The 25,255-nt window shown below is 43.3% G+C and overlaps 1 protein-coding gene across 3 annotated transcripts in view; it reads right to left on the minus strand.

Moving 5' to 3' along the window:
- The window catches only part of LOC144724413 (SUN domain-containing ossification factor-like), a 79,908-nt gene that overhangs the window by 31,881 nt on the left and 22,772 nt on the right, over positions 1-25,255 (minus strand). For 2 of the 3 annotated variants that reach the window (XM_078603527.1, XM_078603524.1), the window contains exons 2-5: positions 9,145-9,244; positions 6,547-6,675; positions 5,178-5,335; positions 4,555-4,707 (exon numbers count right to left, since the gene is read on the minus strand). In XM_078603527.1, the coding sequence (XP_078459653.1) occupies positions 4,555-4,707; positions 5,178-5,335; positions 6,547-6,675; positions 9,145-9,244 (540 nt within the window). The remainder of the gene's footprint in view (positions 1-4,554; positions 4,708-5,177; positions 5,336-6,546; positions 6,676-9,144; positions 9,245-25,255) is intronic. The other variant, XM_078603525.1, reaches the window with a different exon arrangement.

Consider the following 25,255-nt stretch of genomic DNA (forward strand, 5'->3'; position numbering starts at 1 on the left):
TGTGTGGGTCGATGTGGCCTCAAGGTGCACATGGCCTGGCACAAGCGTCGTGGTGACGTCACCGCCACTTCGTGGCGGTGGCGGTTGTTGTGTGTAAGTCCATTAGTATGTGTGTGTGTAAGTTGATGTGTGTGTGTGTAAGTCGATGTGTGCGTGTGAGTCCAAGTGTGTGTAAGTCCATGTGTGTGTGTAAGTCCGTGTTTGTGTGTGCAACTCGATGTGTGTGTGTATGAGTCGATGTGTGTGTGTGTAAGTCGATGTGTTTGGGTGCGTGGGTCGATGTGTGTGTGTCTTTTTTGCCTGGGCAACGCCGGGTACATCCCACTAGTACAATATATATACCTGGTGAGCCCATGCAGGAGAATGCAAAAGCTGCCCTGTTGTCCTGACACTGGCTGTCCAGTATTGTAAGGCTGTGCCAAAGTAAAAAATGTAGGGCTTTGGGTCTAGTTTAAATCCATTAATACGAAACTGAGCCAAGTAAAAAATGAAACGCCAAACAAAATCTGCTTACTAATAAGAGTCTAAGCCACAGTTGGTATCTGAGTTATGTTTTACAGTGGTGTTCCCCCACTGGCACACTTTCAGTTTGCTCATTGATTGGGGGTAAAAACAGGAATAAGCATTCAAATGAGTTTTTACGTAAAGGCGGACATTTCCTGACATTTAATTTTTTTAGGCTCAGGCCAACAAATGCGAAAAACTTAAGATCATCAATGGGGCATTGTTATAAAATGCCTGGCACCACTTTGCAAAGTCTGAGAGAATGTTTATTCAGCTGAGTGTGGAAAACGTCCAATGGCAAAAGCAGCCTTTATCATTTAAATTAACTCAACTGTATCCACAGGAACGCAGAGAAATTATTCATAAGGCTGGATTAATGTTTAATTTCTCTTCTGTGGGTAAAAGGTTTCTTTCCAATACATGCAGCAGTGTTCAGTTCTCTTTTTCCTGCATGTGAAGTTATTTGCCTATTTATAGTACTGTACAGTACTTGCAAATGTTGCTTCAAGACAAGTCTGCGTGAAATGTATGTAGAACTTATTTTTGGCACCGTACATAGCCAACCGTGCTAATAATGTCAACTCGTGTCAAGATCCTTGCCTATACACCACAACAGGAGAATGGACATTTCTTGCAAGTGTTGCAATATGTAACAATCTTCATGACACATAGCCACTACCACTACGGCTAATACATATTCTCAGAAGCAACATCTTTACATTGTAATTCCTTAAAAGTTGAAAAAAGTAATGATAATTTATCACGCTGGTCCTGAGTTAGTAGTCAAAATCATGCATTGCTCAGACAGTGACAACTTTTATATTTTTTACTTCTGATAAAGAGATGAGGCTCATTTTAATTACATAGGGGAGATAATAATGTTAGGCCTTTGTATATCTCTTGGCTGGGATTTCAACTCATACTCTCAATAATAGAAGGGCTGCTTGTCTGTCAATTGTGCTCAATTCCCCCCATTAAACGTCCTCAGTATTTCCTGTCAATGTATTTTGCAATTGAACATTATTTATCTTTAAAGCGTAGCTGAATTTAATAAATGCACACTGTACACTATACAGCATCAACAGATCCCAGCAAGCCGAAACATAAAGTGTAGATTACCATTAAATCCTCCATTCTTACGACAGGATTGACAATATTTGCAGGCTGTGTAAAAAAAAGTGAAATATTATTTTTTATAGCATTTCTCAACAAGCCAGAAGTTTCTTTGCAAATGAACAGGAAGTGACACTGGGGGCTGCTTTGCATAATGTGTCGACAACCTGAACGTGCACATGATGTCAAAAGAGAGTGGGGGGCGTCGTGGTTCTAGATACAGTAGAGTGAGACGCACTTATGTTTACGGTATGTATGTTGAACTTCTTTCGCACCATACGTAGCCAACCAGGCGAATCGGAGTTGCGGCGGGGGAAGAAGACAACAAACTAAACACAAAAAGCAGTTGTAAAGAAACGCGTTTTTAATATAGATTATTGAAATGTGCGTAGCTCCAGTGGCTTCCCAATATCGGAAGGAAGAGCATTCCAGAAGGCTGCAGAAGGCGTTCCAGACGGCCACAGAACTGAAAGGAAGTGTAATTTGCTTCCGAATTTGTTTAATACAAATTAAGTTGTCTAATAATCATTTACTGGTGTTTACTTATTTATCTTTATGAGGCCATGGTGGGTGTAATCACTTTAAATTACTTAATTAGGTGCCAGGGTACAAAGATATATAGACAACATATGTGTGAACATATTTTTACACAATCACTGGACTGTGATGGAAGCAGGTGTGCACAAGAGTGGTTCACTCTGCGTCAATCTACCAAATGAGCTCTTGGGAGACAGATAGGAATACAATAACAGGAAAATATCTATGGGACCCTTTTTGCCGGTATCAAGATGATGAAAAAACAATAGGCGTTACCCTTTCCGGCAATAACACAGGTGTTAAGATGATTAAACACCAAATAGACACACATTGCAAGGCATCCAGTCTGCATTAACCACACAAACCTGTGGTAAAACATGCAAAGAAACGTGCTTTGATAATGTATGCGTTGTCCTTGTGATGTTTACCTTTTGGCGTTCTGTGATCTAACACTGGTGAGACGAGGCCATAAATGAGGTGGTCTCTGGTGTAGGCCAATCAGTTCCAAGGACAATGCAAACATTATCAAATCATGTTCTTTGCAGGTTTTACCACAAGCTTGTGTCTTTAATGCAGACTTGATGCCTTGCAATAGGCATCTATTTGGTGCTTGAACATCAAACACCGGTATTATTGTTGGAAAGGGTAAAAAGCCTAGTCTTTTTCCATCATTAAGAGAACAACGTGTTTTTAGAGTCATTGGTGAGATTTTATGCACAGGGCAACCTGGTTAATCACAGGTAGGGGCCACAGACTTGACTTCCAAAAAAGCGGTTGTCAGTTTAACATGTAGCCTTTCGCAACCACTATTATCCATAACAATCGTTTTTTGGGTTAGGTTGCGTAAATATGAATGTGTCGTTAAACCCACCGCAACCCAACACAGCCAATTAGAAAGGTTTGTCACGTGAACAACACGTGCCAATTAGTCACTACTTCACACCGGTGTGTTGGAGAGTAAACGCACAACATTTACAATTAGAGTATGGCCTTTTGCTGGTGATTACAACCAGCTTCATCGGGCGATTAAGCCAGATTTGTAAAGAAATCCTCCTGTTTCGGTCTTCCTGTTTTGTCATTTTATTTGCACGAGTCGATTGTTGACCAGAATTTGAACTCACAACCCCTTCCAACTCTAAGTTGAGTGCTCAGAGCCCAGTGTCATGCTGCATCACACAGAGGTCAGGTGGCTGTCAGGATACAATCTGTGGCATTCAAGCGTGCCGGCTCGGTGCAATGACTAAGGGGTTGCACACAGTATGATTTACTCACGATACAAGACGATATCAAGTTTCGTGATGAGACAACATTATCGTGACATCAGTTGCTCTACTTTAAATGCGAATTAATTTTACTAAAAAGTTCTTCGACTGCAGTGCACACAGAATAAATTCTAATCCTACCATCAGTCTACTAATCATTGCAATTTGTCACACTTATGTCGACTTTCCCAGTTACACCATAATAAATTAGATCATGAAAAGAATTGTGAAAAATACGAATTCGGACAATCGCCAATAAATCTGGAAATCATTTTGCAAAATCATAGTTGAATGCAAAACATATATATATTTAACAACTGTAATTACTGACTGTTACTTAAGAATATATATTTTGTCAGGATATAATATATCTTACATATGACCGCATCTCGTAAAGTACATTAATATCGCGGCATTTTTTTAATGTTATTTAAATTCTTATTTTTAATAAGAACATGTTCTTTTTCTCTTAACTGTTATCATTCAACATGTTATTGTTAATTTCAATGTTAGGTTAGAAACAATTATGCCAGTGCCCTCCAGTTACCTGGGTGAAATGTATGCCTGTCTGTATGTTTAACTTTTTTCGCACCGCACGTAGTCAACCGTGCTAATCGGAGGTGCGGGGAGAAGACAACAAACTAAATACAAAAAGCAGTTCTAAAGAAATTAGTTTTCAATCGAGATTAAAAAGTGCATATCTCCTAATATCGGAAGAATGTTCCAGATGGCTGCAGATGCGCATCTAAAAGTGCACAATGCGGTGATAGTATTTGTTCGATGGTCAGCTAAAAGCCTCTGCAAGGATGACCGGAGTTTGCGAGATGGTTTGTGCTCCTTGAGATCAGAAAGGTAATATGCTTAATTTGTGGCAAGCACTTTGTGTGTCACGAGTCCGATCTTATAATGTATATTCGTTCGGCAACTGGAAGTCAATACAGCACGACGAGCACTGGCGGCACATGGTCAGATCTTGCAGTACCCGTTAGGACACGTGCCAGAGAATTTTTTATATGCGCCAGCTTGGTGATATTTTTGCCAGACATCCCGTAGAGAGAGAGCCCTCTCAGCCACCCGGTCACGTCCACATCTACAACGCGCAAACAAGGGCACCGCGTGTTCACAGTAGAGACGGTACCTGTCGAAAATCTTGGGAGGGATGGGTGGAGATGGGAGCACGACCTCCGGGCTGCCCTCCTCCCCTGCACCATTGCACTCGACAGTGGACGGTTGAGTGGCTGCCGAGTCTCCATATCCCAGGGTGCTCGTCATCCCAAGCTTCTCTATTGCACTAAAAAAGACACAAAGATCCCCCATTTAACCTTATAGACCGTAGGGGCAAGTGACATTAGCGGGCACTACCGCGCCCCACCCCAACCCCCCAACCACCCGCTGATATTCACACATCGTATGAGGTACTTGTTTAAGGTTAAAGGGGCGGAGGCCTAAGACAGGTCCGAAATGAACCCAGTTCACCGGGATTATACTGCAGGTGATGTAACTAATATCATGCCCAGCCACCTCTATACTGCCAATGCTGATGTTTTTGCACACTACATCAAGTAAAGTCAACCTCGGGGAAGCCCAGGATCGATTCAGGTATCGCTGGCTATTGAAATTTGTTGCTATGAAGGAGGGCCATTGCACAAAACGTCGCCTATTATTTACTTTCTCTTTATAGGCCACAGAGTTATTGGCGGATGTGCAAAGTTTTCTACTTATTTATTTGTTTGTTGGATGCGACAATGGACTTCTGGGTACCTGTCTTCTGTCGGGGGTGGGGATGAGGTAGGATGGACAGACACTGGCTCGGACTGGCCACCTTCCGAGGTGTGTTGCAAATTGTCGCCCGAGACCAGAGTCTCTGATGCGTTGGATTCACTGTGCATTGCACCATCATACGATGACTTCTGCGACTCCTGATGGGCACACACAAAAAATGGTGAAACCGTTGCAATGACCCAAAACAACAATCTGTTATTATTATTTTTTAACAAGAAAGCATGTCATCAATATTTGTTAAACATCTACGGCTTTCAATGTGTCCATAAACTCTGACGAATATCAAAATGTTTTTTTATGGTATCTCTAAATCATGCCAATTAAACTTAACTATTAAGCTATTTTGCCAGGTAAGGCCCACTGAGCTATATGGCTCTTTTTCAGATGCGACCACGCTATCAAAAATGATAGCCCATCGAAGTAGCTTATCGCGTGTAAATGTATAGCAGCCAAATACTCTTAAATGCATATTTCTAAATGTGGAGGGAAAAACCGGAGGACCAACAAAAAAAAATCCATATGACTACGGGGAGAAAATATATACAGGTGTGAAGGGTTGGGATCGAACCCATGACCTCCTGTATATCAGGCGAAGAAGTTAATATAATCGAAATGATGAAAGTAATTATACACAGGCCCATAACACATTTTGGGACATAAGTGGCTCTCCAGGATACCATAGCATCTTCTTCTCTGCAGCACACAGTTTTTGGTCAGCAAATTATCAATGCAGTAACGCATATTTTCAAGTCAAGTCTATATTTTGACGTGGAATCTTTCGAGGAAAATGGCAAGTGCAGAAAGGCATTCATCATTTACTGCAAAACATATTTTGAGTGTTCATATGAACTGAACCTTTTATGAGACATTCTTGGTCTTTTATACGGGTGGGAGTGTTGTGTAACGTTGTTGTTGTTGGACATGTGCATGCGGTTATTTTTGCTGTTTAAGATTAACACCAGGTGTGTAGTATTTATGCATTGGAATTACCGTCCAGTAGCAATAACCAGAGAACGTACTTTGACAACGCATTGCTTTTACACAGTCAACACACCAGTGGGCTAAAGTAGTGAACTATTTGTCTTTTGTCAACGTGACACATTTTTTACTGATTGGCCGTGTCGGGTGGTGGAGGGTTACGACACATTTATAAATAACGCGATCTAACCCAAAAACGTTTATTATGACGTGTGTATGTACGCACTGTCATCTCAATTACAAACAAATTTATTCGGCCAGTTACATAGGCGAGGGCAGCTTCATGCGGCAAATGCGAGTGTGACACTGACACTCAGTGAATGCAAGTGTGATGTTGAAACGCAGCTTAAATTAAACACACAACTCTCACCTGATTTTCATCCTCATCATGGATAAACACTTGCGCTTCACCAGTATAAGGATTATTCGCATTCTTGTTATCCAAACGTGCATTCATTTGCAAGTCCGGCTTTGTGTTCAAAGGCCCTCCCATGGGCACCTAAGGAATGCATTTTTCATGATAATAGCATGAGAAAAGCACGAGCACATTAATTCCACTTCAATTACTGGACAATGAGCGCGTAGGCACGTAACACCGCTGGGAAATTGTGCTCATGTCCAGGTGCCAAATCCTGTATCATCTAATATCGCTGCTTATGAGGTGATGTGCTGTGACTGCACAACACAGATCACTGCCGCGAAGGTTATTTTATTCAGGAAGATATATGGTGGCCTTCAGCCAAAGATAAGTGCTTAAGGCCACAAATGGGTAATTCATCTCTGCCACACATTCACCTGCCTTTGATGTGCTGTAACTACCAGTCTGGGCAGTTGGACGGGTAAGGTGGACGTGTTAATTTATTGGAATCCACTTCATCTCTTTATAACCTTCAAAGCACTTGACTCAATTAGAATTGTAAATACCCATCTCCAGACCAGGGTCAATAAATGAGTACCACTTAGTGGGGTAGTTAACAGTGCTCATCAAATACGCAATCAAGTACAATGTCCACTGCTGGCTTAGAAGCGCCAACATAGTCATGCGAACGGTTATCCATTTAAGTCGGTGGACACTTTGAATTTCGACTTTAGAAAATATTGTCTGAAAGCAGTGGGAAGCTAAACTAAACTAAAAATGTAACTATTTTATTTTAGCAGGTAAAGCCCACTGAGCTACATTTTTCAGAAGCGACCTGGCCACAAATGATAGCTCAACGGAGTAGCTTACCATGTGGAAATGTATAGCAGCAAAATACTCTAAACACATGTTTCTAAATGTGGAGGGGAAAAACTGGAGGACCCGGATAAAAATCCACACGACCACAGGGAGAGAGACACACAAACTCCAAATATATTGCAGGGCGTCAGGGTGGGGATGGAACCCACGACCTCCTGCATACCAGGCGAGGGAGTTAACATCTCCTAGCCACCGTGGCGTCACATTCGAGGCCAAGTTAGCGTGACTGAGGACCCCACTTGCAAAACTGCGAGCCACGTGTGATTGCTCAAAATGTTGGCCCCCCTCGGCAGGCCGAAACCAAACCCGCATCGCGGGGAGCGCAAGCGAGCCGGGCACAAGGCCATGGGGTGGCACCACGCCACCCACGCCCTGCAAATTCATGGCATTCACGAGGAGCTCGAAATTCGCACAGGAAACACGCGGGTTTCAAAATGCATCTATTAACAGGTGACATGAAGCAAGAGATTAATTACAATTCATTCCCGTCATTCATCTATCCATCTTGGTGCCACTGAGGATACAAATAGAAGGTTTTATTTTCAAATATAAAACCCAGTCAGGGGTAAACAAAGTGAGCTGGTAAAAAAATTGCACATTCTTAGGGACACCATTAGAGATGAGTGTTGCCTCATTCTCTATTGAAGATGCAGACAGGTTGCCTTTCTTCTACTATAAGGCAGTGCAATGCTGAAGACAGTGGTGGTATTGTATCAGTTTTGTGCTTGTTCACCGCTGTAACAGGACTCAAAATCAAAATGAACAGATTGGTTCGCTAACATGGGACTTTATGCCAGTATCAAATTCTGAAACTGATAGGCCTACACCAGACAGCCTTCTTCCATAGGCCAATCAGTTTCAAAGAGCATGTTTTGTTTGTATGTCCACCACCAGTACGTGTGGTTAATGCCGACTTGATTCCTGTTTGATTGCCAGAAAGGGTAAAACATATTCTTATTTTTCATAGATCGGTTCTGTTTTATCTGTTATTAAAGTAACATCGATCCATGGCAGAGCGACAGTTTATATATGTTCTTATGAATAGAAAACCAGCGATCTGCCTGCCAAATCCCATCTAACCACCATTATATCAAGCACAGCCATAACGAATCTGGAATGCCGGCTCCCATCATGCACTGCAAGTCATAACAGAATTGCTTTTAAAGTCTTACTGCATTCATATCACTAGGTGGTGGGGGGAGGGGAGCACTATTACGGGGTGCTCCTTAAAGTAACTTTAAAGATCTTGACTTCGTGACTGCAGGAATTCATATTCTTTGGGTCTTTCGGTAAAGTCACGTAGATAGGTGACTTTACCGAAAGACCCAAAGAATATAACTTTAAATGCTTCATTAAAAAAGACAAGTCGTCCTTATATAGTATACGGACGCCTAGGCTGTGCACCCCCCAGCTGTCTGGCAAGTTTTAAGCTCCATTCATGAATTATTTTTTTAATGTGCGGGCAGGCGAGTCGTCACAGTGCCCTCTATTGAGGTGACTGCACTGATGTACTACAACGTATGTAAGAGTGACGTCACGGCGCCATGACTCGAGCGTTATCAAACCCTAACCCCTGTATTTAACTTTAAAAGTATTTTTTGCTGAGGGCAAGTCTTAACCTGTTGGGACAGAATGGCACACACAGCTAAAGTATGCATCGACAATATAAGAGGTATGTATTCATGTCCACGTCTTCCTTCGTGCGAGCACAGCTTTGCGTTCCTCAATTACCTGCTCCTCGGCCTCTGGCACTGTGTCACCATCACCCGAGTGTTGCCCGCTGCCTCCAAGCGCCGGCCCCGTGTCTTCATCCAGTCCAGGGCAGCACCTGCTGGAGCAGCGGCAGCGACAGCAGCAGGTTTGCGCTCATTACACACAAAGTGCTTGCCACAAATGAACCACAATACCTTGCGGATCTCGTCAAGGAGCGTAAACCATCACGCGAACTCCGGTCATCCTCGCAGAAGCGGGTTTTGGCTGGCCATCAAAAAACAAAGACGGTCACCGCATCTGCGCGCTTACAGATGCACTTCTGTGGCTGTCTGGAATGCTCTTCCTTCTGATATTAGTAAGGCACTGGAGCTATGCACTTTTAAATCATCCAGTTTGAAAATTAATTTCTTAAGAACTACGTTTGCTGTTTAGTTTGTCCTTCTCCACACCTCAGATTAGCACGGTTGGCTAGGCACGGTGCGAAAGAAGTTGAACATACATACAGTAGCAACAGCAGAGGGGGCATGCGCGACGCATTAATCCACGCAACACGAGTGCCATCACTACCGCCGCCATCGCTAGCCCACGTTTGAATGCAGCTCCCAACTCAAACAAGCAAGGTCATGGCATTCACTTCCACTGGTGAACCTGAGCCTGTGGTGTAACGTCTACATTCCTATCGCAGAAGCCAGTGTCTTCCATGAGATTACCATTGTTGGCTTACTGCAATCTGAAGCTCATGTGATTCAACCGCCAGGGATTCAAGGCAAAATGTAATCCGCATATGACATTTAAGGGAGTTGCAACAACAAATATCACTTACATTTTTCCAGAAGATACATGCCTGACTGTCTAATAGAAGTATGAAGTTACAATCAAATTCACAATTATGGCACGTCAGTCATGCCAGGGTGACGTAATTTTAAAATATGATAACACGCCACTGCAGTAACATCAGTGCTAAAACAGGAGGCCTGAGTATACATTTAAAAAGCCTTCCCCCCCCCCCCATTAACAAACAGGCTCCCGTTGGACAACCGAGGATATACAGAATAGGTGCCTATCTACAAGATAACAGCAATTTTGGTGTTTTATCTCTTCTTTTGTTGGCAGTCGACAGTGATTGTCCTATACAGTGACACAGGAATGTGGAATATATGCCAATGGCTCAAGGCTATTAATGGACTTGAGAGCCATGCCAGCATTGTATGAGTGGGAATCTATGGGACCAATTTATTAGTTTTGGGTGCTTGTTTGCTCTGTCATCTTCACTCGAGTGCATGTGCACAGCCGCCGAGATGTCGCATCCGTTGCCATGTCATGCTAATTTGCTGGCTGCAGCCAAGCGGAAGTTTTGGAGGCCGGCGGGCAAAGCGTCCCCCCTCCGCCCCCCTTCTGGAGCGTTTTTTTTGCAAGCCCGATTGCTCCCGAAAATAGCGACGCGTGTCGCGACGCATGGCCGCCCCCTCTGCGTTAATCGGATCACGTCGCCCGTCATACCCTCTCAATTCCCCTCCTTCGACCTCCCCCCACAAACCTTTCAGCTTTGGCGAAGCCTGTGTTTTTGAAGAGTTCATTGGAACTGAGCGCTCGGGACGGAATCATCGAATTACCTGCTTTGACAAATGTACCGTGGCATTCATTTTATTGACCCTGGACGAATGAAAGGCTGTCATCCCCAAAACCAGGATTCAAACACGTACCCTTTAACTGGTGGTGATGCAGTTACACTACATTAAAACACATCCCATGTTTAAAGATCCCACTTGGATTATATATACGGTTTTTATAAATAACAGTACATTCTGTAAATGCACTCAATTCGGTCATTGTGGAATTAATGAGATTTTGTAAAGAAAACTAATATATACCGTGGCACCCCACTCCTGAATTATAAACATATTTTAAGGAAACACTGAGTAAAAAAAAATCTCTGAGCATATTTCCACAGCACTGGATACAGGGCCCAAACAGTGCTTGTCTGGCAGGTGATGATACAACCTGCGTCATCTTTCCACAGGGGTCGGCCTTTTTTGTTTTATTTTTCGCCAGCTTCGAATATCACCTTGCCCCGGCCCACACCAGAGACACGCTGCACCCAAACCAATCGCCCCTTCAAGGCCTCTATGATCCGTGGGATGCAGATCTCCTCTGAGATCCCAGGTCTCGTGCAGTGCTTTGAGATCGTCCATGAAAGATACTTTAAAATTTAATCAGGATTATTATTGTTGTTACGTGGCGCACTAACAATGAGAGGTCAAACAGTAAAATTACGGCAGGGCAGGCTCCTGACAGACACCCAGACCTTTAACATTTACAGCAGGTTTCAAATGACTGCACCCTCGTAAATAACATGCAAATGCAGCATGTTATAATACTACTGTTCGGCTTGGGGTATCTAGGTCAGCAGCGACACGCCACCTTCTGTGGACTCATAAGGTCCGAAAATGTTATCAGGATCAGCAGATTCTCCATTGAGCTCGCACACCCCCACCCCCTTCCCAATTATTTCTGCATGGAATTACCAAAGTGTGCCATCTGTTGCAAAATGAACAAAAAAAGACCCTGTGATGTACTGTGAAAACGTCAAGCATTAAGAGCTCCTCTACACTTGTACAGTATACTGTAGACACATCCAAATATGTCCCTCCCCCTCCTTACTGTTTGTTTCAGTAGAAACACTAAAAAGTAAATAACTCGATTGGACAAGGGGAAGTGGTCGACATCTTGATGACAAGAGACACGTGGCGCCTGCTTCTTGGGCGAGGCGATTCCAGAGTTTAGGGACCGCGACGTTTTTGACCTCCCCAAATAAATATTTAATGAATAAGCCGTCCATACAAAATTTTAATTGCTTTAAAAGAACCAATTAATTGATTACTTGATACCGATTTTGATACAGGCATGCATTGTCACTGGATCCGAGTACGTGTGCAAAATTTTGAATTGATTGGACAACAGAAAGTAGACAAAATTTTGATTACAAGATTTGACCACGACAAACAGGAGTCAAATTATTGGTTCTTTCGGTAAAGTCACGTAGAAGGGGAAAAAATACATCTTTATTATTTATTTATTATTTCCCTTCTACGTGACTTTACCAAAAGAACCAAGAATATGAATCCCTGCAGTCACGAAAGCTTAAATCAAAATTTGAACAGGAGTCAAGTTAAATAAAACCGTTGAAAAAAGGCCCAACACCAAAATCCCAAAGTTTCACAAACCCAAATTCTTAATGGTGCTGTGCTGCCTGCAGATGCCAGACATTATTGCACTCACGGATTTTCGATTCAAACAGTTGTTTGAAACAGCTTGTTGGTTATGCACATTTCGTCTGTAAGCGGACATTTTCTTGAGATGCAGAACTTCCTTGAATAACGTATTGCTCGCATCAAAATATATAGCTTAAAGTGACGCAATTTATCATAAATTCTACACGATGGACTATTGGTCAAAAAGCGCGTGTGTGTCCCCCCCCTCCACTCAAATGAGTGTTCATCCACATTGGCTCCTCTTGAGTTAGCGCTTAATTTCCACATTCACCATGGCGAGGACCAAAGTCTCACTACAACATGCCCTATGTTGGGCTTTCCAAAAAAAAAGCGCTTCTCCACATATCGATCCCAGACAGCTGATGGGTCCGACAAAGCCTAAGTAACAGGATGTGAACTTGCAACCTTCCAAGAGCGAGTCGTGGTGCGTTGTAACCGCAAACGCCGCATAGCTAGATATGTACGATTTTGTTAAAACAGCCGTTATCGCCTGGGAACACTATAACGTGGTCTGCCTGCATTATGCACAATGCAAAAACAATGTGGAAACGTGACACGCGGTACCCTTATAAAGTTTCTATCAATGGGAGATGATACACGGTCACACCCATGCTAGCTGGGTGGGATGATGCGTGTGGTATATTACGATAGGTCACATCAAACTGTTTACACGTCGAAACCAAATTGTATTGCGTGTCACACTATATAACCAAGCAGGGTGGCGCAAAGTTTATGTAAACTTGCACCGGCAAGCAGGACAAAGGAAACACAAGTTTACAATAAGAAAAAACAGCTGTTGCATATCACAATTCCAGATTAAAGTATGTTGCGGTGTAGTAAATTTTGCGATACCGGCATTTCACGTACCGCAATAACCTTCACCAAACATTTTCGTTGATACGCTTAGTCGCAGTGTGCCGCGTCCAAGGAGTGCATTACAGAAGACGGGATAACGAAGGGTGGGAGGTGGGTGGGGTGGGGGCATGTCGCCCTTTGTGCACAGCTGCCAAGTTCAAAGGTGGCTGTGGCGGGCCCCGCTCGCGTTACGCACAGCGCGCACGTGGCAAATTTGAGTAGCTCACGTGGGCCACACCTCCTGCAGCGTCCGTCAATTCCACGCATTTCTTTTCGCGCATTTCACAACGGTGGCGACGAACTACATACAACACGGCGGCGTTGTTGGATAGACACCTGGATATGCACACACCCTTATAAAGCTTCCCCCCCCCACCCCCATGTAGGTGTTAGCAGAAAGTTGCAGCAAGATCCTGTTTTGCGAGCGCTTATTAAAGGCCGGCACGGCACACGAGGAGGTGAGTGGCCAGCAACACACCCGGCCTGCTACCTTTGACTCCGCAATGCTGATGATGACACACCGCACTCAGTACTCATCTAAGGCTGGGTCGACCTAGGGGATTGGCCGGGAGCGGCACCCAAACGCGGGTCGCAAGGTTCAAAGCGCAGTGCGCTAACCAATATGCCACCGCTCCCCACGTACACTCACACACACCCACAAAAGCGGTGCCGTAAATGCTTAAGAATTACAAAAATGCTGCCTTAAAGCATTTAAAGTATAGGAGGGCTCAGGGTTTCATTTGTGACCTTTCTGCCAGCGATAAGGATTTTCACAAAACTAGAATGAAACATTGCAATGTAAGTTAATACACAGAAAATATAGTGTCCCCATTTCCACGTGGAATCTACCAGTGTATTCAATTAAAGTAAAATTTGCATGATCTATAATCCATATCAAATCGCGTATCTTTGTGTTAACAATCACGCATACGTATGCCCGTATATTGAATAAGGCCATAACATTGATGCTCCGGTGAACTTAGGCCAAATAACATGTTAATTAAAGTAATAAGGGGTTTATTTTTTGCTGTCGCAAAGATAAAACAAAGATCTTTGCATTCGCCGACCTGATTTCTTAAATAAGTGGTAAGTTTAGTTGCGAAATATGAAACAAAATCCATGACCTCCCACTGTCACATCGATGATTGATGAGCATGCGTGAAAAATGAAAACCTTAACAAAGATAAATGATGTAGTCGAGTTGACTCTCACACAGGGTTAGAGATCTGACAAACCTTCAGATTAAGAACCCTGCTGCTTTGTAACCTGGGATGTCAAGGTGAAATTGAACGCAGGTTTATTTTTGTTTAACATATGCCTCCCTACTTAAACAAGCCTGGTTGGGGTGGTTTTCATTATTCTTATTATTATTGACAGCGCCGAGGCAGTGATATAAGTTCCACGTTACTAAGACAGGGGCCAGTCACAGTACGGAACACCAACTACTGACTTTCCGTAAAAGTCGGACGCATTTTTTGACCACAGAGATGATTTAGCAAAGTTGTCCACTTACCAAAATGTAAGCTTTGTGAGACCTTCCCGTTATGAATTGAGTGATTTAGCCTCACTAGGCACCATCCAGCCTAAAGTACGTGTAGTCGTGATAAACGAATAATTCAGATAATTACAGCCCATTGGCAATCCAGTGCCGGATGAAGGCTTTCCAACGTCATATCGATCATAGGGGTTCACCAACCCACACTGGCCATTATGGTTAAGCAGGATTTATATTCTTGCAATAATAATGGAATAACTGTTTCTACAAAATATAAAATAAAATTAAATAACTCCCCTTCCTTTACATTTACAAATTGTATCTCCTACATATAAATATGAAAATCATAGATGATTTGACTGCACACACAACAAACAGTAATGCCACGAGCTCAATTCAATCGCAATCATTACAACTGCGATGGGCATAAAGTATTAACGCCGCGTGCGGCTCGCGCGCCCAGGCCCGTGGTACCTCGACGGTGAGACTCGTGACTTGAGTGAAGGGTATGGGACGCAGAGCAAGATGCACACAGCACACAGCGCGAGGTACGGCATTCCGGGCAGCACCCTGTTCCCCGGCGCCACGCGCTCTTGCAAACCCGCGCTCGGCGCTCGATGCGGCTCGCCCGGCGTCCACCGGTCATCTCCGCGGAGCGCGTGGTTTCTCCCGCAGGCGCACGCCGCGCAGTCGGCCCAGCAGCGGCGCACGAGCGGAGGGTTAACGCCCCCCATGGCTCTCGCTTGACGATGCGCGGGGAACTCCTTCATTGGCGCCTCCGTTCTACCACCGGGGATTGTGATGAGGGCCCGATTGCAACGACAACGTTCCATCCCATTGTTCAACGGAAGACGTGAGTGGAGAAGTCGGAAGGACAGAGCTTTTGACCGTTTGAGTTCATAAGTCGCCGCGCAAAATTGTGATGTCCTGCGACATGCTGTTGCTGTGCAGGGTAAGTAGTTACAAGGCTGCATGAGAGTTATGCACTGGCCATAATATCCTTGGAGAGCAGCAGGCAGCTTTAAACGTCAAGAGTCAGAATCGTCCAGTTCTATGAGACCTGTTAGACCTGTATGACGCTATCTAAGCACTCAGACACACCAGGATATATATACGTCCGGACACAAGCCCATTGACAAGCGGAATGAACCAAAGTAAAAACTAGGCGACAGATCAGATAGCTCCAACCACTCTTAAACAGCAACCGAAGCTTTTTTAGTTCCCGAAAAATGTCCAAAGCTCAAATTTACACTTACGTACAAAAGTTTTTTTTTCTCTTGTAATGTTTATGTAGTAGCAAAGCTAAACTATCGCTATTGTATGTTTGTGATTCTCCCCAAGGAACGGGTAATGGTTTGGTCCAATCGTTCAAAGGGGGCAGCTTCCAACGCGGCACTTTTTGCATCATCACTTGCCACGATCCCACGGATGACACACATACAAATGTTCACTGAAGTGGAACACCCTGTAATTCAAGGCAAATGTTGTGCTGCAATTTGTTTAAAAAGTAAGACCTCTATCTAGATAAATGAAAATGTGATTTGCCTCTTTTTTATATCTCGCTTGGTTGGAGCCATTTTGGGCAGAGCATTTGACTCACGAGTGGAAAGTTGGAAAAATTAAAATCCCGGTCATTGTCGACTAAGCCCATCATCCCTTCTTGGGTCAAAAAAAATTGGTACCACTTTGTGGGACATTAAATGTGATTGTTCTAGGGACAGACTGGTCTCTGCCAAGATAATTTGGAAATTTCCACCAATGCCTCAAGTCTGCCAATGGACATGAGCAGGGCTCCGTGATCATTTGCACAAGGAGACACCGACTGAAAACATTTGTACATCGTTTCTGAAGGTTCGTTGTCCGAGACATCAATATCTTGAAAATCTTCTGCGTGACAATCAAAATACACCTGTTATTACTTCAATGAACCTGTAATTCCTATTAGGATGACTGAAGCGGAAACTTTGGAAATGTCTCAGGCTCATGGCTACATATCGGCACACATACGATTACAAAAAAAAACATTACTGACAAAAATTAAGTCGCATGTAATTTTTTTCTGAATACACCCATATAGACCACTTTTTTGAATGCACAAATGTGCGGAGACTACGTAAAAAAATTGCTGCTCATCTCATTTTCGATGCGGACAAGAGGACTTGCGCAATCGTTTCATCCCATTATTACTGCGGACGGGATAATTAATTTAATCAGATTAATAAAATACCAGTTCCTCCCATGGTAATCTGTGAACAAGCACATCTGGCTCTCATGTGTTATTGAGACAATGTTTGCCAAATTTGGTGAAATAATAACAAAAATTCCCAAGCTATTACGTTATAAATGTGTCTGTGTGTCTGTGTGTGTGTATATATATGGCTGGGCGTGGTGTTGACCACCCACCCCTCGTGTGCTTTGCCGGCCTTCATAGGTGTTCGCTAACAGCACTTGCCCCAACATTCTGTTAAAGGCTATACATGGAATATTTCTCTTTGTGTATATATGTTGCACGTGTATTCTTTCCAACACTGACGGGGAATTTTTAAAGCCCATCCTGTGGCACACACATGGCATTTAAAAAGCCTTCTTTGGGCAGTTGTGTTCTTCTACAAATAATACCTACTTAGGAGGTAATGAGCTAGTTGACAGTTCCCAAAGCATGGAAAACATTTATACAGCATTCACAACACTCACTCACGCACACAAGATAAAGATCCCCCGTATAGCCTTAACAGCCTGTTAGGGAAAGTGCTGTTAGCGAGCACCTATGATGGCTGGCACGGAACACGAGGGGGTGAGTGGCCAGCACCATGCCCGGCTGCCTTTGACTCCCCAGTGGTGATGTTTACCACACACCACACCCCATCATGTCCACTGCCCCTTTATGAGAGCCTCAAATCCTCAGCTGTATGTGCTTATATACAAACAACACAATGGTTGTGATAAACACTGGGTGTAAACTATTGAAATGTCAGTTCTCCTGAAAAATCAACCAATCCAGGGACATTTCTTACAGCATCAACAGTCCGTCACTGTGAACGGGACTTTTAAACACGATTTGTCCTGCTACGTCAGTCTATATTTGTGTACTCTAACCTGCATTACAACCGCACCTCATCCAAATGTTGTATTCTGAGGAAAGAGGAGGTGGGGGGGAAAGAGTTGCTTCATAGAGAGATTAAAAGGCTCAGGAAACTCACAATGGCCAAGTTGGAGCGGTGAGTCAGCACCACTGACATCCTGCCGTTTGATTTAGCAACCTGATTGTCAACTGTGGCAAATTTCGGGGTCTCAGCCTGGTCACCAAGAATGCAGAAGCACTCATAATGATTTATATTTGTCAAGTCACTGACATTAATTAATGCCAGCTTTGGTAAATACAGATCATGTGATTAGTCGTTGACTGACACACAGCAAAGAATTGTATACAAAACACGAAGGACTGCTCTCTCGCGTTGGGAAACTAGAGGCCTATTGAAGTGACTCCAGGAATCGTTCTGTGGTGTCATCTTCCGGGGCCATTCCGCCAGTCAGACTCTGCTCCATGAAGGAGTTACATCAGCACACTTCTTCATTTCACGTTATGACTCAGGATATAATAAGTGTGATTGTCCGAACACGTTATAACAACAGTAATCAAGTAAGATGAATTATGTATATTCGCAGATTATGTAATACTTTTGAACGTGCTTTTGTCATCGGAAGTATTCATGCCGCGATAATAAAGGTAGGGGGCGGGTGATAGCCGTGCAGGAAGCAGCAAGTGCCCATTAGGGAAGAGTGGGGCTTGGATAGCAGCCTCTGCTTGGGACGACGAGCCTCGACTGACAAGAGTCAGGATGCCGAGCCTGGTCCCTTTTAATTCTGCTTTTATTTGTCTGTAAGTTTTAGCACGCACTTTTATCAAGCTGGCCAGTTTTTTTTAATAGTGTAAAATGTGTGTCGATAGTTTGAGGGCTAAATGACACCCAAACCACGACGGCACACCTACCCATGTGCAACCGTGTGACCACAACGGTAAGAAGCTCCACTGTGGTTGTGTATCACGTGCCAAAAGAGGCAAAGAGATTTGCGAGTCTCGATAGGTTTGTTTCATCTCCTGGTCAAATAAAGGACACCGACTGATGTGAGAAAACATATGGTATGTGACGCCAGCCTCGCTCATGATACCACATCGCCCGGGAGGCTCGTGTCTAATGCTCACGAATGGCCCCCACATCTCTGATATATACCGACTATGCCTCCATCACGCGTCCATTTTTTTAAAATGATACAGTTGCAATTGAATGACAAAGGCATACACAATGAAAGGTTAAATAACACGTAAGGCTTTCACGACCAATATTATCCATGCAATATTTGTTTTTATTCTACCCAATCTAACCCAAAAAAAATCTATCAAAGGTGAAATATTTAACTAGTATATTTGCACAATACATAGTTACGTGCCTGTCTCAGATGGACACATGCTAAGGTGAAATATTTAACTAGTATATTTGCACAATACATAGTTACGTGCCTGTCTCAGATGGACACATGCTAAGGTCAGCACTCTATGGACACTGACGAAATGTGGCCTTAAATGCTGAGATACAAGCAGGTAAAACCGAATGCCAAATTCTTCCTTGTTAACTCGGTGGAGTTTTACCTTGCTTGGGGGTGGCAATGCACTAGGGGCTCACATTAAATATTCATTGTGAGCTGCAAAGAAAGTTACAGACTTCTGTCTGCTGCTCACTGAAGCTGCAGGAATACAGTGAAGTCTTGCAGGTGAGTACAATAGAATGTTGTTTTATCAGGTTGCATCAACTTTACAATTGTCCATCAAAGGTGGACACATTCAGACATCTGTCATCCAAAACACGGTTGATCTATTTCCAAAAGCAAATCATCGGTTTTCTGGAACTCATTCAGTTGGCAGTGCTTCGCTGCGTGTCAAGGAGCGGCTCTGGGGAAGATGATACGGCAAATCTACATCCAGTAACTTCAAAAGGCATCTCTTACACAACACTCTCAAGCGTTCCTTGCCACCGTAATCAAGATTTGCATACGCAACACGAGGGAACATTCCTTCGCGCTCTATCCAAATCTGTCGACAAGTGTCAGTCATTTACCATAATCCGTGGAATGTAGCTGGTTTTATGAAGATTCAAACCGAGGTTCTTAATTGTGCTGGCTCAGCATTCCAACATAGCCGCATGGCCTTAAAATATCTTGTGTTTTTATGGTTACATTTATAAATTATTCAGATTTTCAGGTATGTCAAGTTAGATTGATTGCAATACTGTACATTATGATGCTTACAATACAAGGCATTATAAATTGCACGTGTGTGTGTGTGAAAATAGATAATTATTGGATCAAACGCCAACCCGTCAAGCGTGTGAAATCGTACCATGCCTTATTCCGTTTACGGTTTATTTATGAGTGAATTTTTAAATGTGGTAGTAAATATTATCCTTCTGTAATGAAAGTGAATGTAAACACGATCAAGACTCAACACGCCCACGTAAACATTTAACTCGCTACAGCCCAACCTTCCAAATGAGAGATCAAATTGCCAGTTGGGGCTTGTTCCATGCTCTGTGCTTGGGCGACCTTTGGAAAACACTAAGTTTAGGTTTGAGTTCTGTTTTCAGTGTTTTCCTTTGCCCGGAAAACAAGTCGTGTTGTCAGGTTTAACAATGAAAACCCGATTGCATTCAACGACCTCAAGCTATTTAGCACATTGGTTGCTACAGCAGATCATGTATATTGTGTTTTGTTTTTGAAGAGTGTGACTTATCTCTGATTGTTAAAAATTATGGTGGAAATATTATGATTGGCAAAACTGTACACTCAGTTTGAGTGTAATGGGGAGCATTATTGAAACGATAGTTAGTGCTGTGTTTGCAAAAGGACTGTCCACAGTCTGAACATAACAAATGTAGAACATAAAAAAATACTCAAAATAAAATGAACGTCAAACAAAAATTCGTCGTGAGGACTGCGAAATGCACATTAAACTAAATGTTTTATTCGGAATTTCGGAAATTATTCGCAACACACTTTCTGCCATACGTGTGATAAGCAACGTGTAGGCGGGTTACACACAGGCACTGGAGTAGCACCCAGAAGACGGAGATCAAAGCGAAGACCTGAAACAATTATCCTCTTGTGGTATTGCACGAGGAGAATTTGGAGGCTTGAGTGTCAACCGAGAGATCTGTCTGACGCAAGGAGGAGATGGCCAAGGTGTGGTAACATCAACGTAACTCCTCACAATAACATATTGACCTCAATCTTGAGGCCCTTGGGGGAAGCACTCAAAAGAGCGGCCAATTGAAAGCCGGCGCAGGTCAACTCCCCCAGTTTTGAGTGTCCGAAGCTCGTGTTATGCAAGGCTTAGTAGTGGCGCCAGCAGGTGGCGGGTACGGAACGACCCCTACAGAACACGGCCAACGGCGGGGACCTACGAGTAAAATAAATTCAGACATGATGTCCCAAATAAAATTCAGGCACGCGAGACATCATTAGTGAATCAAAAACACGTCACACTGAACGTGCCACAGTTGACCAATAGCTCTGCATGAAATGAAAACCAGATTTCACGGCAGCACGTGGGGGAGGGGTTAGTTTGTGTGCCACCTCTGGGGCCAACGCAATGCGAAACCAGTATGGACACAGCCCTTAACGCGTTCCAGGTGCAGCGCGATGGCGCACGTGGAGCATGCGGCAACATGCTTTGCCTCATTGTTGAGATGAAAGTCACGAGTCCCATGTTATACTACAACGTGTTCGTCGTAGTACATATATTGTATGGCCTGTGTTTGTACATGGTGGCTTCGTGGGCGCTCTAACTTCTTAAACAGGGCAAAGAGAAAGAGTTGGCACTAATTGTGTGGCCAATAACGACTGCCTCGTGAAATCAAACCTACTTATCCATATTTCTTCATTTGAATAATCTCATACATCATATTATTAGCTCAGGAGTAAAACTGTTTGTGATGCAAGTAAATTTTTTATTGAACAATGGCACAGTTTCTTGCAAAGGCATTGCAGGAATTGTCGTATTACCGCAAGGGCTGCAAGATGCCAGGAGATGCCAGTAAAGGAATCGGTGCGATCCACAGTTATATTTAGTCCCCTTGCAGAATAATTTTTTTTCCCGTGGACTGAATCTATCCATGCGGATAGTTGAGTGTTACTCCGTCGTATGCATGGGTGTATTCTGGTTTCCTTCTAACATGAAGGCCAAACATTCGTACACGATATGTGGCCAAAACAGACAATGTATGACCCTCCTAAAAGAGTCTATAGTGTAGGTGAGCCTTTCCCTTTGGTAAATAATTATCGTTCATATCATCATTAGAGCACAAAATCCACTTTAACGAAATAATTTTTTTTTACATCTATAAAAACTGGATCTCAGCCCAATGATTGGTGTCAGTTGTGTTAAGCGCACAGCGTCATTTGCTGCGGTTGAACATCTGTGATGATCTGCATAAAAAAGCAATATAAACCTAACTGCCAAAACAGTTGACACAGGAATGAGGCAACGGCAAGTCACAATTCGTAGACAGCGAACTCCGATACGGCAGAATTGTTCTGCACATATTAGCGGGATTGTGTGACAACCAATTCGGGGTTAGCGGCGTAATTTTAGCCACTTTAACTATGAACGTGGTCGAGCACATGCAGGGATTAATATGTGAACGTCATGGAAAGTAACTTGTCAAGATAGAGTGGTTAAACAGCACACTGGCTCGAGTTTTATGCTCACAGATGTGTCAGTTTAGCTTTCGCCCAGTGAAATCTGCAGTAAATAGAGTTTGTTTTAATGTTAAACCCAGTTTTCATAAGGTAGTCACCGATATGCCCTGGCTCAGTGACCATTGAGCTCAGAACTGTCCTGGACACTCCAGAAACTTAAAAAAGAAATAATTATTTATTTCCGCTCCTCGCTAAAAACTGACTTATTTTCACTTGCTCGCTCCACGGCCCCTTAATCTCCCCCCTCATTACCACCAACCACTACCGGCTCCCTCTTCATATTCTCATATGGCTATCACTTATTCCTCTATTCATTAAATCCATTCATCATCATTTACCGTCATCAATTTAGCTTTCAACCGAATTCACACGTCACAGATTCGCACCCATTGCTTCATCTATTTTATTCACCCCATCTCCACCATCACATTCACACGTTGTACCATTCTTAATTCTCGGTAAAGCGCCTTCATTAAGGCGCTATAAACATTACGTTAAGATAAGATGGGCAGGGACACTGTGTACGACCTTGCCCCCCCCGCCATCCACATACTATGAGGCTTACGCCTCTTAACTCAACGCAGATATTAGTGGTGGAGAAATACATTTTTCAAGTGTCCAGCATCAGTAACCTTTGACACTTAAGATATTTGCAGCAGAGGGGCCATGTGTGTGGGAGAGATGGATGGTTTCCTCCTTCTCCTCGTGGTGAAGGGACAGGTGGGGGGGGGGCAAAGCTCCTACCCATCATTAAGAGTTAATTATTATTTGACAAACATATCTGGAGTGCCCGGCACAGGAAGGAGAGTGCCATGGTCACTGAGGCTGAGCGTGTCGGTCACCATCGCATGAATAAATAACAAAAACACGTAATCCGCTCTATATAACAGGGCATTAAAGACACGGCGTTGTGATTTTCTCCACCATTTTATTTACCATCTTTTGCAAGAGAGGTCCCAGGTGCTAATGTCACGACGTTAAACTGTTCAATAATACTGATACGCATGCAACAATTCACCTCTTCTTGCGATTTGGAAAATAATCACTATTTGGAGTTATGATACAGAATCAATTTATTTTATGCTTTCCAACTAAGGATGAAGGCGCTCAATGTATTAGCTATGTCTGTGTGTCCATCTGTTAACCCTCTTAAAGATGATCCAATATAAACAAAGTCTCAGTATAAATTATGTTCAGGCTAACGAAAGGAAAGAGCCAGAACATATGAGACCGACAATACATGACAGTACAAATGAAACAAAATATTATACCTGACAAAACACATCTGACTTCCAATCATTACAAATATTCTAATTGCAGGTAAGGGGGAATGAATAATGTAATGCCTAGTCATAAGAATCCTCTGGGAGAGATTTCATCATTCTTTTTATAAGCCTCCTACTGGCAATGCTTCTGTGAGACTGGGGGGGAGAAATATATAAAGCATTATTTATATATTTCGGGGTACAGTATTTACATAACCCACTGCAAGCTATACATGTAGGCAGAACAGGAATGTGTGCATGCCACTGAGTTGCATGGAGACTAACGCTGTGCACATGAATAACAGTACAGCGGGCTGGCAGACATGATGCACTCGGTGAGAATTGTGAAGTGCAGTGCCTGTAATTCACCCGGCCTGGATAAACCGCCGAAGCATTGTAACCTGGAATTAAGAAAGGCTCTGCCTATCCCCTTACAAAACCAAAGGGGAGACAGATACAAAAGAACACACATCATCCCAAATTCCACAAAATTGACTTGACCATTATGCGGGCCAGGAAATAAAAGCATGGGCTAACTGGAGTCCCGCTCACTTGTCAGCCAAAAATAGACGGCGACTATCATTGAAAGTTCAAGTCAATGCGTCTCACTGCTCAAACGTTCTCAATCTTTGCTGTCTCTCTCTGTTCCTCCTCCTCCTTGTGCTCAATCCACGCGTTCGCTCTTTTTCACTTCTTGCCCCTCTTCGCTGGAACAAACTTCCCCTCCACATTAAACAGTCACATTCGCTCACGGGTTTCCATTCCGCACTCAAAACTCACTTATTTTCCCTTGCTCACCCCACGACCCCTTAATATCCCCCTCTCATAACCACCACCGTTACTTTTCCCTCTTCATATTCTCATTATATGGCTTTCACTCATTCCCCATTCATTTAATTCATTCATCGTCATTTACTGTCATCAATTTCGCTTTCACCGAATTCACACATCACAGATTTGCCCATTGCTTCCGCTCATCTATTTCATTTACCTCATCTCCACCATCACACTCATGTGCACTATAATTAATTCTGTGTAAAGCACCTTGGATAAGGCACTATAGAAATTCCTTTAAGAAAACATAAGAAACGCCTATGTGGTGCTGGTATTATTACCCAGGAGCGACCCAGACCCAGTGGCGAAAATTCCACATTCTTCATATGGCAACCACTGTTGACTTGACAATTATTGACATTTCCATGTATCTATCTAGGAGAGGTGATGGGCTGAGGCAACCCCTTGCCAGGATTTGAACTTGCAACCTTCTGGTTGCGAGTCAAGCGATGTGCAACACAGGGCCACCCAGCCTGACTGTCATGTAATTCAAAAAAATGTGAAACTGCGCAGAGGATGTTGACGCAGTGACTGACCAACAAACGCAGAATAATCGTAAAGATGCGGTCATTGCACGTTGTTTTTCGTAAGCCTGCTGTTTTTTCTTTTACTTTGTTCGGTACAGTGAGGCAGGCGGGCTGAACAGAACTGGAAAA

Source organism: Lampetra planeri, chromosome 20, assembly GCF_965212315.1.
Source record: "Lampetra planeri chromosome 20, kcLamPlan1.2.h2, whole genome shotgun sequence".
NCBI classification, from domain to species: Eukaryota; Metazoa; Chordata; class Hyperoartia; order Petromyzontiformes; family Petromyzontidae; genus Lampetra; species Lampetra planeri.